A 12,846-nucleotide genomic window follows, 5' to 3' on the forward strand; every position below is an offset into this window, starting at 1 on the left:
GTTTCGGGAACGAAAAAGTTAGCTGCAGTGATCAACAATGCTATTTCCGGTCGAGATTTTATCTTTGATTTTGATTTTTGATTTTTGGAAAATAAATTGTGAAACGAAGACAGCCATAGCCAAGAACAGCAATACAAAAGCCTTTGGGACACATTTGTAATATATAACATGTTAACGTGAATTATAGTTTTTCCCCATATCATCTTTATATTTATATTTATATTTTTTTGTATTGCTTATATCCTTATAACCTCTGCAATAACATTTGCAGTTATATCTCATATTTTATATTATAGCAATATGCTTTTCTATTCTTTTAAAACGTAAGAGATTAGGTATAGACGCCAGGTAACTGGGATAACTCTGAAGCGGTTATTGCGTAAAATATGTGCCTTTCATTAAATAGATTCATAGATTGGTCCAGATTTGGACACCCCCTACAATAGCTTTATTCTGAAGGATTTCAACCGGAAGTTGTCCTGTTGCTGCGGGCAACAATGTGATAGCTTAATGCTAAAGTCGTGCAGCTGGGTTTCTTGTTTGGGATTGTGTTAAGCCTTGCGCTTTTGATATATTCTTTTGATCATTAGGTGTGAGTTTCTTCCAAAAAATATTGGAGACTATTTCTTCCACAGCCGTACAAATATGAGCTAAACTCAAGTTAATATCTGTGTTTGCTGCTGCCGATTCAACCTCGGTAGCTACTACGCTACCAGCTCAAAAAGATCATCATGAAATCCACATATAGCGAGCATAACGGGCATAATTGGCTTAACGTTGGTAAAGCCTCTTTTAACTTCTGAATGATATTATGGCCCTACAAACGATTGTCTTATATGAAATAAAACCGATACATTCAGATGAAGGTGAGTTGCTACTATCCTATTTTCATTAATTTCTAATGCAACTAGAACCTGTCATGGAACAATCATGTCCTAGTTCCACAAGAATGTGATTATGGCTTGGGTCATTCACTGACTACTTTGTTTAAATTAAATATCCTGTGTGCAAATTGTGATGTTCATATGCAGATCAATACATTATACTTATACGTAAGCCTGTGGTATTGGAACCAAAGCACAACATTTTTCTGTCATTTACAGGTTGTATGCGACTCTCTGTTACACTGATGGGGGTCCGAGACCAGCCACTGGATTTCTTGATTCAAACTTAAGTTATTCTCCTGAAATAAACTGCAAAGGAAATATTAGTTGCCATGCGGATCAGTTTCTGTCAGGGCTTGTTAACTATTGCCATCATCCTCAACCTCCTCATTCTCTATTATGTGTCCCGAGCCCAGCAGCAAATGATGGAGAAGAGGAAAGAACTTGGCAGGGGCACAAGAAGGGCTGCCCTACCAGCCTCTGGTCTCGGAGGGTTACTTGCAGGAGCTGGAGGTGAGCCTGGAGTGGTTGGAGTGGAGGGACACAGTCGAGGCCCACGTGTAACTGTTCTACTTCGGGAATTTGAACATTTTGAAAACTATGTTGGGGATGTGGCTAATTCCTTCCTTCACCAGAGGCCAGAGCTTCCATTCCTGGCTGTAGCTGACACATCACCGTACCCTCCACTGGTGCTTCCGGAGGGTGCTCGGCTTCTTATCCTCTCCCCCAGCCCAGACCAACCACCACAAGCTCACAGGCCTGAGTTTCACGTGCAAACAGAGTTTGTGCTGCTAGTGCCTGATGGAGTGGAGCTGGAGCAACCAAGGGCTATTGAGAGGTTAATTAGAGAGTTGGAAGGAGAGGGTGGAGGGCCTGTGAGGTTAGTAGCTGCACCCGTATTGGCTCGATCTGCTGTGCAGTGTCTCCACTTGCGGGTGAACCTCAGAGAGTGGACAGCTATCTATTCAACAGCTGCATCAGGGAGCAGTGGGAGTGTATGTACAGCTTTACAGGGAGATGCAGTCGTACTCATTCGGACTGAGGATCTTTTTAACCTCTCTGTCCCTCTTGGAAGGCCTCTCTTCTCTTCACTCTTCATCCAGACTTCTTTGAGAGGCTGGAAGGTCAAACTCCTGGAAGGCCCCTGTTTCTCTGCAAACCATCGGCCTCTCTTCAGCTCTGCTCACAACCAGTGGAAGGCTGACACTCGACTAAAGGAGGCCACGGGGAAGCTAATGAGGAGCTTCGGTCTGAAGCGTCTTCTGCTGCCTGATGGGAGGGAACAGTGGTACGGCTGCAGCAAAGAGACACCACGCTGCTTTGGCACTGTGCAGGATGACACTCCAGACTATCTTTATCTGGACCGCTGGACACCTCCCTGCTGTCTGCGAGCACTCAGGGAAACCACCAAGTATGTCGTCAATATCTTAGAGCGCTCAGGTGTGCGCTACTGGCTAGAGGGAGGTACTCTGTTGGGCGCCGTACGCCATCAAGATATCATCCCATGGGACTATGATGTAGACCTTGGTATCTATCTGGAGGATGTACCCAACTGCGATCATTTAAAGAACCTGGACTCGGGCTCTCTGGTGGATGCTAATGGCTATGTGTGGGAGCGTGCGGTGGAAGGAGACTTTTACAGGGTCCAGTACAGTGAGGCTAACCACCTGCACGTTGACCTGTGGCCGTTCTATCCACGTAATGGCGTCATGACCAAAGATACGTGGACTGAACATAAACAAGATGTCGAGTTCCCAGAACACTTCCTGCAGCCACTGGTACCCATGCCTTTTGCTGGCATCACTGCCTATGGCCCTAACAACCACAGAGCCTTTTTGGAACTTAAATTTGGAGAGGGGGCGATTGAGAACCCCCAGTATCCCAACCCTGCAAAAAAGAGACTGGACAGAAGCAAATTATGAGTCATACCGGAGGGCTACAGACCCATTTAGGTTTACATACATACAAAGAAAATCTTGCCTCAAATAATTGTCTGTGAAAGATAATGGAAAGTAAAGCCTTTTACACACGTGCACTGCAGCCCTGAATGCTTTGAGACATTACCAAACTGAGATTCACGTGAGAGCACAAATGTCCGACATTCTTATCTGACCGTAAATGGTCGAGTACCTCTTGTCTGTGTGACATCCACATCTAATCATCTCAACATTTTCTGGAGGTCATGTGTGAAAAAAGAGATTTAATATGGTGCCAAAACGACTGCATTTACTGTTACCTTCACCACATGTGTATCAGAAGACTGTGTATTGCATGCTTAGATTGTTCTTCCTGTGGTTCGGATGTAAAGTCTAATGTTGAACACACGTTATTTATTTGCCTGAGCGGTAGCGTTTTGTTTGAAAGGCACACTTGAAAAGTTTAAATCCATACACTAGTGTACTGACATAAGGCTGTGGTGTGTATGTGTTGTACAGAAACATTGAACTACTACTGCTGTAATAAAAAAAATTTAAAAAAAAGGTAGATAATTGAAAAAAAAAAACGATTTTTTAAAAACTAAAATGTATTTTATCTTAAGCAGGATTTAAGGTATTATACAGACGTATGTGTGTTAAATAAGTGGCTTTAGCCTAACAGGTATTTTATGATTTTTGAACTCTGTTGCCTTGTTTTGCACGTCTCAGTTTATGAGTGAATGTTAGTTTGTGGTAGAGCCAGCTGGTAACTGCAGCTGAGCAGACTTCCATCTAATGAAATGAGAAGCACACCTGTGTTATTCATGCTGTTATGGACGATTGCTCTACCATGCCTTAGAATTCAAGTAAATAATTACATATTTATAAATATTATGAAAAGGAAATTCAGTATTCTACTCAGTTCCCCTGGTTGCCACATGATTCCTGTAGTTTTTCCTGTATCTAATGTACTAGGGTGTCAAATGATTTCATGTACTTCTACAATAAAAGAATAAGTTTCATGTATTTTGTAAATAGCTGTTACCACTAGATGGCGCAACACAACTAATTAACGCCAAGTGCTGTTGTTGTGACGACCAAAGGGGTGGAGTGTAGGCAGGAATACAACTCTACAGGAACACGGCTCACGTGTTCATCACAAACCCAACGTGTCATGCAAACTAGCATTACAATCAAGCCTCTCCCATGTTGTTGCTCTACATATTGTGTCCCTAGAGGTGTGTTTATATTGTTTTTTTGCTTCTAGTATTCATATATGGCCTGGTTAATGTGCCCAGGCTTATGTATCAGTGGGAGGCTGCATTGCTTTACAGTCTCTAAACATAAAGACAAAGTATTTTGTGTCTTTTCTGATTTGTATTACTGTGTGCTTCTGATTAGTCTCTGCAGTAAGAGTTAAAAACAGGGTTTGTCCACAAAAAGCCACATCCTCTTATTTATATGTATAAAAAAAACATTTATTGCTGAAAGGTTGCTGACAGTACATTCAGACAATAAGTTATTTTACAACCATAGTCCACTTTAAACAAACAAAACCATGATCAAGCCACATAATGGAAGAGTTCAGGAAGTAATCTTGCACCACAAAAGGAACAGAAAAAAAAAATAAAGAATTTTCTTATGACATAAGAAATGCTAAGACCTCAAGGTTGCAGTTAAATGATTGTCATGTGAAATTCTGTAAAGCTAATGTAATGAGAAGGCTAAGAAAGCAGGCTTAAAAAATATCTGGTTTTGGATTTAACAGTATTTGCCCAACTCATGTCTATATAAGATGTTAATTAACAATTGATATGGATGCAAAAGATACTATTGTGCTATATTACTTTCATCCATTTAAAAAGTGTCTAGGTACTTCAATAGCCAAGCGTTTATTAGGGAAGAGGTTCAGTTCCCGGCCAGCCGGACTTGCATTGCTCTCTTGGATACATCACCATACCCCAACCCCAGACAGTATCTCTTTAGTATCGATGATCTAACAACTTCTCTCCAGAGCCTTAAAGTCTACCCCACTGATATAAACTTTTTTTTTTAAAGAAGCATCTCATAAAATATATTTAAAACTGTAGCTCACACCAAATAGAAGAGACTGATAAATAAAAATATCCAAATCCAACAACTTGCCAAAAGTTGAATCTGGAAAAATAAAGTTTGGAATTACTAGCATTTACAAAATTAAATACTACAAATGTCTTTGGAGCTTAAAGAAATAAATTTACAAATGCCTACCAGAAATTCTTGGTTGGGTGGAGGCCACCCGGCTATTACTCCACATTTACACCCATGATAGCCAAGACAGATTATGAGATTCTCCCTTTACCAAAGTTATTTAGGTGTGTACACCTCTCATTCTCATAAAATAGAGACATCCTTGTAGTGTAAGGAAGTTAGTTGCTCATATATGACATATAACATCAAACAGTCACTGTTGCATAGTGTGTGTTAAACCACTTGTACCTGCACAAGAGCAAAGCAGACCAAAGAGTGTGACTAGAATTCTGTTGCAGAGTCTATTTAACTTTTGGTCCTGGAGTATTTTAAGGCGCACGCAGAGGAAAGTCTTGTAGCCAAAGTCAAAACCTGAGGATGTGTTGGTGATCGCAGCATTTTTCTCCACATGCGCCCATTTTATTACATATTGCAGGTCCATGAGCAAAGAGGCCTTCATTCAACTTTGGGTGATTACTGAGGACGTGTTTTCATTTGGTGTGTTTCAGAAGACGAACTGAGGCTCTAGGACAGATTTATTGCCTTTTCATCCCCTCACTGTGAGAAGGTCATTTCACATAATAACCGTAAACACACTAAAAGACTAAAAAACCCTGCTACTTCCATGCAGAGTATAAAGAATGCACTTAAACTCAAATACGAAGTACTTGCAGTTTAAAACATCACTGGATGAATTCTGCATGAAAGTAGCCAAAACATGTTTAAAGTTGACAACTTCCAATAATTACACAGTGGGTGCAGTGAACAGTATGGAGGTCCTCTACTTATAAAGTCAGAGGCTTTCTCCGTTGTCCCGTGGAGTGTTTGCCGGTAATTTACTAAGACGCAGGTTCAATAATACAAATGAAATGGGGCAAAACGTTAGTGACAGACCAGTGCATTCATGTAACTTAAGCTCCGCCTATTACGTGTTGAAGTTCATTGGTCCAGCTTTTGTGGGTGGATGCACTGGTCACATGACAAACTTACTCACCAATCAGATTTTTTACTCTCTAGTAACACACACACACACACACACACACACACACACACACACACACACGAGTGCAACATCAGACTGGAGTTAAAGCAGCCAGTCTAGTGTACAATACAATCTCACCCACAATGAAAAATTAAAAAAAAAAATCTTGAAAAGGTCGCTAAATGCGCCCCATGTGTGTTTTCAGCTACCCCTCCAGAAAAGTGTTGAAGTCAGAGACATTGTCTAGTCTTTCTCTATACTCTTTTCTTCAGAGCAGACAACGGAAATGAGGGGCTTGATGCTCAGTTTTCTTTTTCTCCCCCCACAATATCAAACAAGTATCAGAACTGAGCCAGGAGTCCTTGAAAATGTCATCAGTCACATTACATACTTGACTCTTTTTCACCAGACCCTGATTTCTGAGCATCGCTTCGTTTACTAATGAGCGGCGAGCTCTCGGGGGCGGCCTCCAGCCGGACCTCGCTCAGCTCTGCTCCGTTTCGTTTGGCATCTCTGTCCACAAAGAACTGCAAGATCCCCGCGCCGAAAGCGTCACCCTCCACATTGAGCACCGTGCAGGTACGATCGCTGAAGGAAGACAAAACAGATGGCACGCCATTTTAATGTCAGGGTATTTACAGCCAGCTGTGTGCCCTACATTATTGTAAATCTAGGGCATCACGGTCAACATCGTCCAAAGTTTGTATACTCACACAAGCCAGTCAACAGCCAGGATAAGAGAGATGTCGCTGGTGGGGAGTCCTATTGCCTCCAGGATAATAGCTAAAGTCAGAACACCGCCTGCAGGAATTCCCGCTGCTCCAACGCTGGATGCTGTAGCTGTAACACTAAAGTACAAAAAGCATGGACAGTAGCAGTTAGACACAAATCTATTGTCATGATTATAAAAGCCACTGAAATCACCTCTATTATTAGGCAACTGTTTGATAAGTAAGCCAGTGGTACAATTGATTTAGTATTACATGTCACTGTCTAACTAAAGGTGTGTTTTGGTGGCTTTGGGACTTACAGGATGGTAATGACTTGGATGAAGTTAAGGGAAACGTGGTTCAGCTGTGCAATGAAAACTGCGGCCACGCACTGAAAGAGAGCCGCACCGTCCATGTTGACCGTCGCTCCAATGGGCAGGATGAAGCGGCTGATGTGCTTGGATACGCCGTTCTTTTCCTCCACGCACTTCATCATGAGAGGTAGCGTGGCAGAGCTAAGAAGCAAGAAACGATGGCCGTGAGCGTGCAGAAAGGATGTAGAGATACACTGTTGCTTTAGAAGACAGAAATCTAAGTCATTCAGTATTTAACAACCTGAGAGTCACGTTTATTACCTGGAGCTTGTTCCAAAGGCTGTGGCTAGAGCCGTGAATATCCCCCAGAGGAAGGTGTAAGGGTTCTTCCTTGTAATGATGAAGTAGATGCCTGGCAACACAAGTGCTCCATGGATAGCATGTCCAATGAGGCAGCAGGCTATATATTTTCCCAAACTGGCAAACAGGCTTGCAACATCTTCCATTTCCACAATCTTCCCAGCTACAAGGAACATGATACCGATTGGGGCATACCTGCAAGGGAAGAGACGAGACAGTGATGTAGTTTAAGTTTCTGATACAGAGCACACTTAAAGATAAAAAAACAACAACAATATTCCTCGCGTATCTGTCCATTAAATACACAACTCAAGCCAGAAATGTAGCAAAACTTTTTAAATAGTTTGTCTTGGTGTACTGCATCCATAAAAATAACTAGCAAAGATATTGTTGAGTGCTCTAATGTTAGGAGAGACGGGGATCTTGTCGACACTGCGAATCAAGCCTTTAATAAAGCCATAATGTTATGCAACTGCACATGCACAGTAGTTGCAGGATGCAGACGCTTCTATTCATTCAAATAGCAGGTTTAAAACAGCAGCGTGGTCCTCTTTAAAAAACACTTTGCTGTAATTGAATATTTTGCTCTTCACACGTGAACATTTTCTGTTCTTTTATTCCTTCCCCAACCCAAAAAGCATCCAGGTGTCCTTACCACATGATCCAGGACACCAGCACCATGGTGGCCTCGTTGAAGGCGTTAAAGAACTTGATCAGGATCTCTCCTTCCTCTCCCAGCTTCCGCAAAGCCACCCCAAACACGATGGCAAACACTACGAGACCAAGAATATTCATGCCATCCTGGTCTGTTCCAAAAGGCACCTGAAAAGCACACATGTTAAAAACAAAACACTGAGTAAGAAAACACATTTATTCAGCCCTCAGTTTAAGAATACAGTCAGGTAGTTTGAGTGTATTTATAGTTCATTTTCCAGCCAGTCATTCTGCTCACATTCTCCACCGTGATATTGGCGATTCCGTTTGTGCCATTCTTTTTCATCAGCTTATAGGAGGTCGCATACTGTACAGGAGGCAAGAAATTGCTAGTTTAGTAGACTAATTAGCACATAATCAGCTTATCGTCATAGCTCTGTTACACAATTCAGTGGAATGACTATGTTAAAAAGAAAAACCCACAACAACCCAAAAAATTCAAATCCAATACTTACAGACTGAAAAGCAGCAGACACAAGGTTGGAGGGAAAGATGTTTCTGTGGATAAAAAAATACAACACATTCAAATCCTTGTGCTCAGTGTGAAGTGGATTACTAGCTGTGATAGAGAGCAGAGAAATGACAGGTTTGGGAACTAAAGTGCAGAAAACAGGTTTGGTTGTTTGGGTTTGTTCTCAAAATACATTTTACTTATTTTTAAAAAAAAAAAAAAGCACAGAATAGTAACACTGAGTAATGTCACATGTGCTGCTTGGAAATTTAATTTAAAAACTACAGGCTGACCTGCTTTGACTCATTACTGAGTTTCAGCTAACTATAGAGCAATACTGCTACTGATCCTGTGACATAGAAAGCACAAATGCTATCTCTTCAAATGATCAGTGACAGCTCAAACAGAGAGGAGTCCAAGGCTCGCCATGTAAAAAAAACACCTCAGAGAATTTAACTGTTAATCTCGGTTTTTCCCCCCCGTGTTGCTGTGACCTTATCCATCACCTGCTAACGAGTGCATGCATACACACTGGCTTCCACAGAGTAGGTACAGCTGTGTATTAAATTTCCCAAGAACACACGAAAAACCCAAAGTGCACCCGTTACCCCTGTGCTCAGCTGTCTGCAACAGATCTAGAGTAATAAGGCATTAACTCCTCAACCGCTTTCCGGTCATTCAGTCCCTTCCATTGGCGCTGCAGTGCTTCAAGCTTAAGGATCATGTGACTGCATGACGTGGCAGAACTAGAAAACCGGCTGCGTCACAAACAGCCGTGAAAGGGGACTAAACGACTGCTAAGCTTTCATACCATTTGGATATTCAAATGGATTGGCATAGTCTGAGTGTAGTAAGATGACGAGAGGAAAGAGGCTTAAGTATTTAATGTTTCATCAGCACAAAAGTGATCAGCATAATAATCTGTGTGTAGAATCTAAAGAGAATCCAGACTTCAAGCATTGTTAGAATTCACATGCCATCACATCCTTGTATAGTATTAATGGGAGGCAGGACTCCTGACTATAGGTACACGTACACTACATTTGCACAGAGATGGCAATCCCGAGTACAAGCGTGGCTCACTCGTACACTTCCACTTCCTTGTTCTCCGCTGTGTTTACTTATTCTTGGCACAGGTACAAACCGCAGCGCTAATTAAATTTAAAACAAAAAGAACACAATGTTTCGTTTTTTCAGCCTTATCCTAATCAAGTCTACATGTGGATGCCATGCTCATTCGAAACTGTTCACTCTGAGGTGAACTTGCGACTTGAATGTAAATAAACTTGATTTTATTGTTTAACTGGAATGTTGGTATGAAAACAATGGGCCATCACATGCCTATTAGGCGGGTGGGTCTCCTACGTCAAATGAACAATTGTTTGTGCTCAGATCTTCTGACGTCTTGACACCATCCTGTTACACCATCCCTCAGCTGCTTTGGGAAAATGGTACACGTTTAGTATCAAACCCAACAACAGAAACTTCGGGCGCTTAATAAGGTGGACAAACGGATGAAACACTTAAAAAGCTGAAAAATAGATTATGGTTCTAAAGAATGGGAATGAATCCCAGCATCTCAAAGGCCTGTTGAGCTCCTGACAGCTAACGACAGGATGACAAAGAGAAGATCTTCATATAACTAAGTTTACTAAGAAAAAACAAAAAAACAAAAACATGTTCTAGCTTCTCGGAATGATAGCCATCACCCGCAGGTTTTGTAGGTCAAAAGGAAAAAAAAATGCAACTAATAAGATATGTCAACAAGGATGTGTAGGAGTGGCTGCAACCATATTTGTCCTCAGGCTGGTGTGTTGTCTTTTTTTCCCCTGCTCTGTTTCGTATGAGTGTGCATCTGCAAACAATGACCAGGCCATTATTGCGCTTTAATGAACAGCTCTTCAGTCAGTTCCACCCAGTAAGTTCCACGCTGCCTTTGTTGTCAAAAGCAACCAGGACACCGGCTGACCAGGCTTGCGTGGAATATTCTGGTTTTCATAGCGCACAAGTCCATGATTCACCGAGCGCCAGACTGAGCAAACCATGAACAGACCAGTCAAACTATCCAGGAATAATGATGCAACAGTTGCAAGCATTATTAAGACTGGATGTAAACAGACTCTTACAGGTGTGTTAATACTGTCTGTGTTCCATCTCGTCTACTTGAGGCAAACCAAATAAGCTTAACGTGATTCGTGGTTCAGATAACAGATCCAAACAGTAAACCCAAAGTCTTCTTGTTTACACTCGAAACACGTTTTTAACCTCTGTGGTGGGAAACACTGACACTGTACTTTATTTCAGACTATGCTGTTGCATCATGCTGTGTAGTTATGTCTTTAGAATAAAAAAAAACATTCCAAAAAATAGAAAAACTAAGCTTCACTGAATTGCTGTTGACATGTATGAAAAGCCCTCACCTCCAATTAGTGTTAGACCAAAACACAGCAGGTACAGGGGAAGCGTGCACAGTGGACCAACATCAATAGGAACATGTAATAGTTATTTAGATGACGTGGAACATTTCCTTCTGACGCAATTGTGTACAATGGTCATACATGCTTCCGGGTGTCCCCTCTCCCACACCATAGAGGTGACACATGCTTCATGAATGCCCTGTGAACATGACGCATTGATTTAAAAAATAAAAATATCGGGCGGGTGGGGGCGCATGGGCACCTACAGACGGAAGTCATTTTTACTTAACAAGTTCAACAAGTTTAAACGGCATTGCGCCATGTTCCGTGTTATGTGTTTCAAAGTAAACTTTGACAAAAGTTGCGAACAGAAAACCTGTGAGCGTAAGCGTAAAGCGAGTCAGACTAAAGATAAAACACGTGTAGCAGCAGTACAAGTGAGCCCCCAGCAGGAAGTGTTTGAACCACAGTTGCGATTAGGGACAAGTTTCACGCACGTCTTCTGATTCCACGTGAAAACGTCACACTGGACAAGACGTGGAATATTACCAAATAAGTCAGTGTATGGGTTTAGTGGTCCTGGAAAAAAAACAAAAAAACCCCCAAAACACTAACACAAAATAAAATCTTTTCATTTTTTTATAAAGCGCCCGAGAAGGGACAACAGGACTGTGCCGGGGAGTTAACCCTCAGCGAGGACACAGCTGATGCAACCGTTTGTTGGCATTACAGCACTGCATTGTCCGGCTGTAGTGGACAACTAAGAAGACATGTGCCCGATCTGGTTCTTACAAGTACTGCTACACGTACAACAGGTTACTCTGTGTAACTTGGCTACTATTATTAGATCTTTGGAGCGTCCTACGCGCGTCATTACATACAGGACTAATTACATGTGAAGGTTTAACGACTTTTTTGAGAGTATGTAGACCGACTGTGTGTGAGCAAGAGTTAAGGTTTCGCTTACCTTATCAAATCTAAGAAGGAGTCTATAATTTCTTTATGCGCAGGCACGTCTTCTTCCAAGTAGGCCGGCTTGTTGACGGACACAGACCCCGGCGATATGATGAAAGCCATCACGACCCCAATCGAGGACGCAATCAAGGTGGTGATCAGGAAAAAGAGCATAGCCAAGCCGCCGAGTTTGCCCAGGGCTTTGGGGTCGATGCTGGCCGCTCCGGACACCAGGCTGCAGACCACCAGAGGAATGATGATCATCTTCAGCAACCGGATGAGAATCTCACCTGGGAAGCCGATGTAAATCACCTGGGTTCTCGTTAGTGTTACATTACGCACACCAAGTCCAATAAAAACACCAACGATAACCCCGGCCACGGTGAGAATCACCAGCAGGTTGGCCTTGACGATCCTCAGCACGCGCTGAGACAACGTCTCCGGGGTGCTCTTCTTGGGGCTGTCCAGCCCGTTGGGCATGGGCTCGTCGAGGTGAGCCTCACCGTTGGATTCCTTGCTGCTCTCTATCATGTCTACCGTCGAGGCCATGACGCGCGTTTAAACTTCCCCTAAAACTTAACGAAGGAAAACGTGTCTGAAAACTAGCAGCAACGTGGCAGGAGACCTTTCTAAAATTAAGGCAACTGCATACAAATTTCCTCCTGCGATTAGTGAATGTCGCTTGAGGACCGCGTGGGTTCTTATCTACCGGGAAGCATTCCACGCCCACCTCTTAGTAATCTGGGCGTGTCTAACCAAGGCTGCAACATTCATTATAAAAAAAACAGCGTTTTTGGACGGAAACGTATTAAAAAAAATGTCGTTGCGTCACGCATTGTTAAAAGCAAGACAGCATAAAAATTTCCCCTAACCACCTGAACTGAAAGTTACAACCACGTGCAAAAGACGTTGAAA

General features: G+C 42.3%; 2 protein-coding genes across 2 annotated transcripts; one reads left to right on the forward strand and one right to left on the reverse strand.

Moving 5' to 3' along the window:
- Nucleotides 1–373: 373 nt before the first annotated feature.
- On the forward strand, nucleotides 374–5,650 carry fkrp (fukutin related protein). Its single transcript, XM_086261618.1, has 2 exons — nucleotides 374–866; nucleotides 1,104–5,650. Exon 2 carries the CDS (start codon nucleotides 1,217–1,219, stop codon nucleotides 2,804–2,806), a length of 1,590 nt encoding a protein of 529 aa, XP_086117744.1. The 5' UTR covers nucleotides 374–866; nucleotides 1,104–1,216; the 3' UTR covers nucleotides 2,807–5,650.
- On the reverse strand, nucleotides 4,254–12,620 carry slc1a5 (solute carrier family 1 member 5). Its single transcript, XM_086261620.1, has 8 exons — nucleotides 11,945–12,620; nucleotides 8,565–8,607; nucleotides 8,348–8,416; nucleotides 8,051–8,217; nucleotides 7,357–7,590; nucleotides 7,042–7,236; nucleotides 6,725–6,859; nucleotides 4,254–6,599 (listed from the first exon to the last, which is right to left on the reverse strand). Exons 1-8 carry the CDS (start codon nucleotides 12,478–12,480, stop codon nucleotides 6,395–6,397), a joined length of 1,584 nt encoding a protein of 527 aa, XP_086117746.1. The 5' UTR covers nucleotides 12,481–12,620; the 3' UTR covers nucleotides 4,254–6,394.
- Nucleotides 12,621–12,846: the final 226 nt, after the last annotated feature.

Source organism: Aulonocara sp. 'chitande type north' Nkhata Bay, linkage group LG14 (genome assembly GCF_057382095.1).
Source record: "Aulonocara sp. 'chitande type north' Nkhata Bay isolate Kocher_YH1m ecotype deep benthic linkage group LG14, A_spYH_male_GT1.1, whole genome shotgun sequence".
Taxonomy (NCBI): Eukaryota; Metazoa; Chordata; class Actinopteri; order Cichliformes; family Cichlidae; genus Aulonocara; species Aulonocara sp. 'chitande type north' Nkhata Bay.

Excerpts from the sequence above, each read along its gene's own strand:
- fkrp (XM_086261618.1), top strand. The coding sequence starts at position 1,217 with ATGCGGATCAGTTTCTGTCAGGGCTTGTTAACTATTGCCATCATCCTC.
- slc1a5 (XM_086261620.1), bottom strand. The coding sequence starts at position 12,480 with ATGGCCTCGACGGTAGACATGATAGAGAGCAGCAAGGAATCCAACGGT. Across the intron at positions 8,218-8,347 it reads CCAATATCACGGTGGAGAAT|GTGCCTTTTGGAACAGACCA; the intron begins GTGAGCAGAATG and ends TGTGCTTTTCAG. Across the intron at positions 6,600-6,724 it reads CTGGCTGTTGACTGGCTTGT|CGATCGTACCTGCACGGTGC; the intron begins GTGAGTATACAA and ends GTCTTCCTTCAG.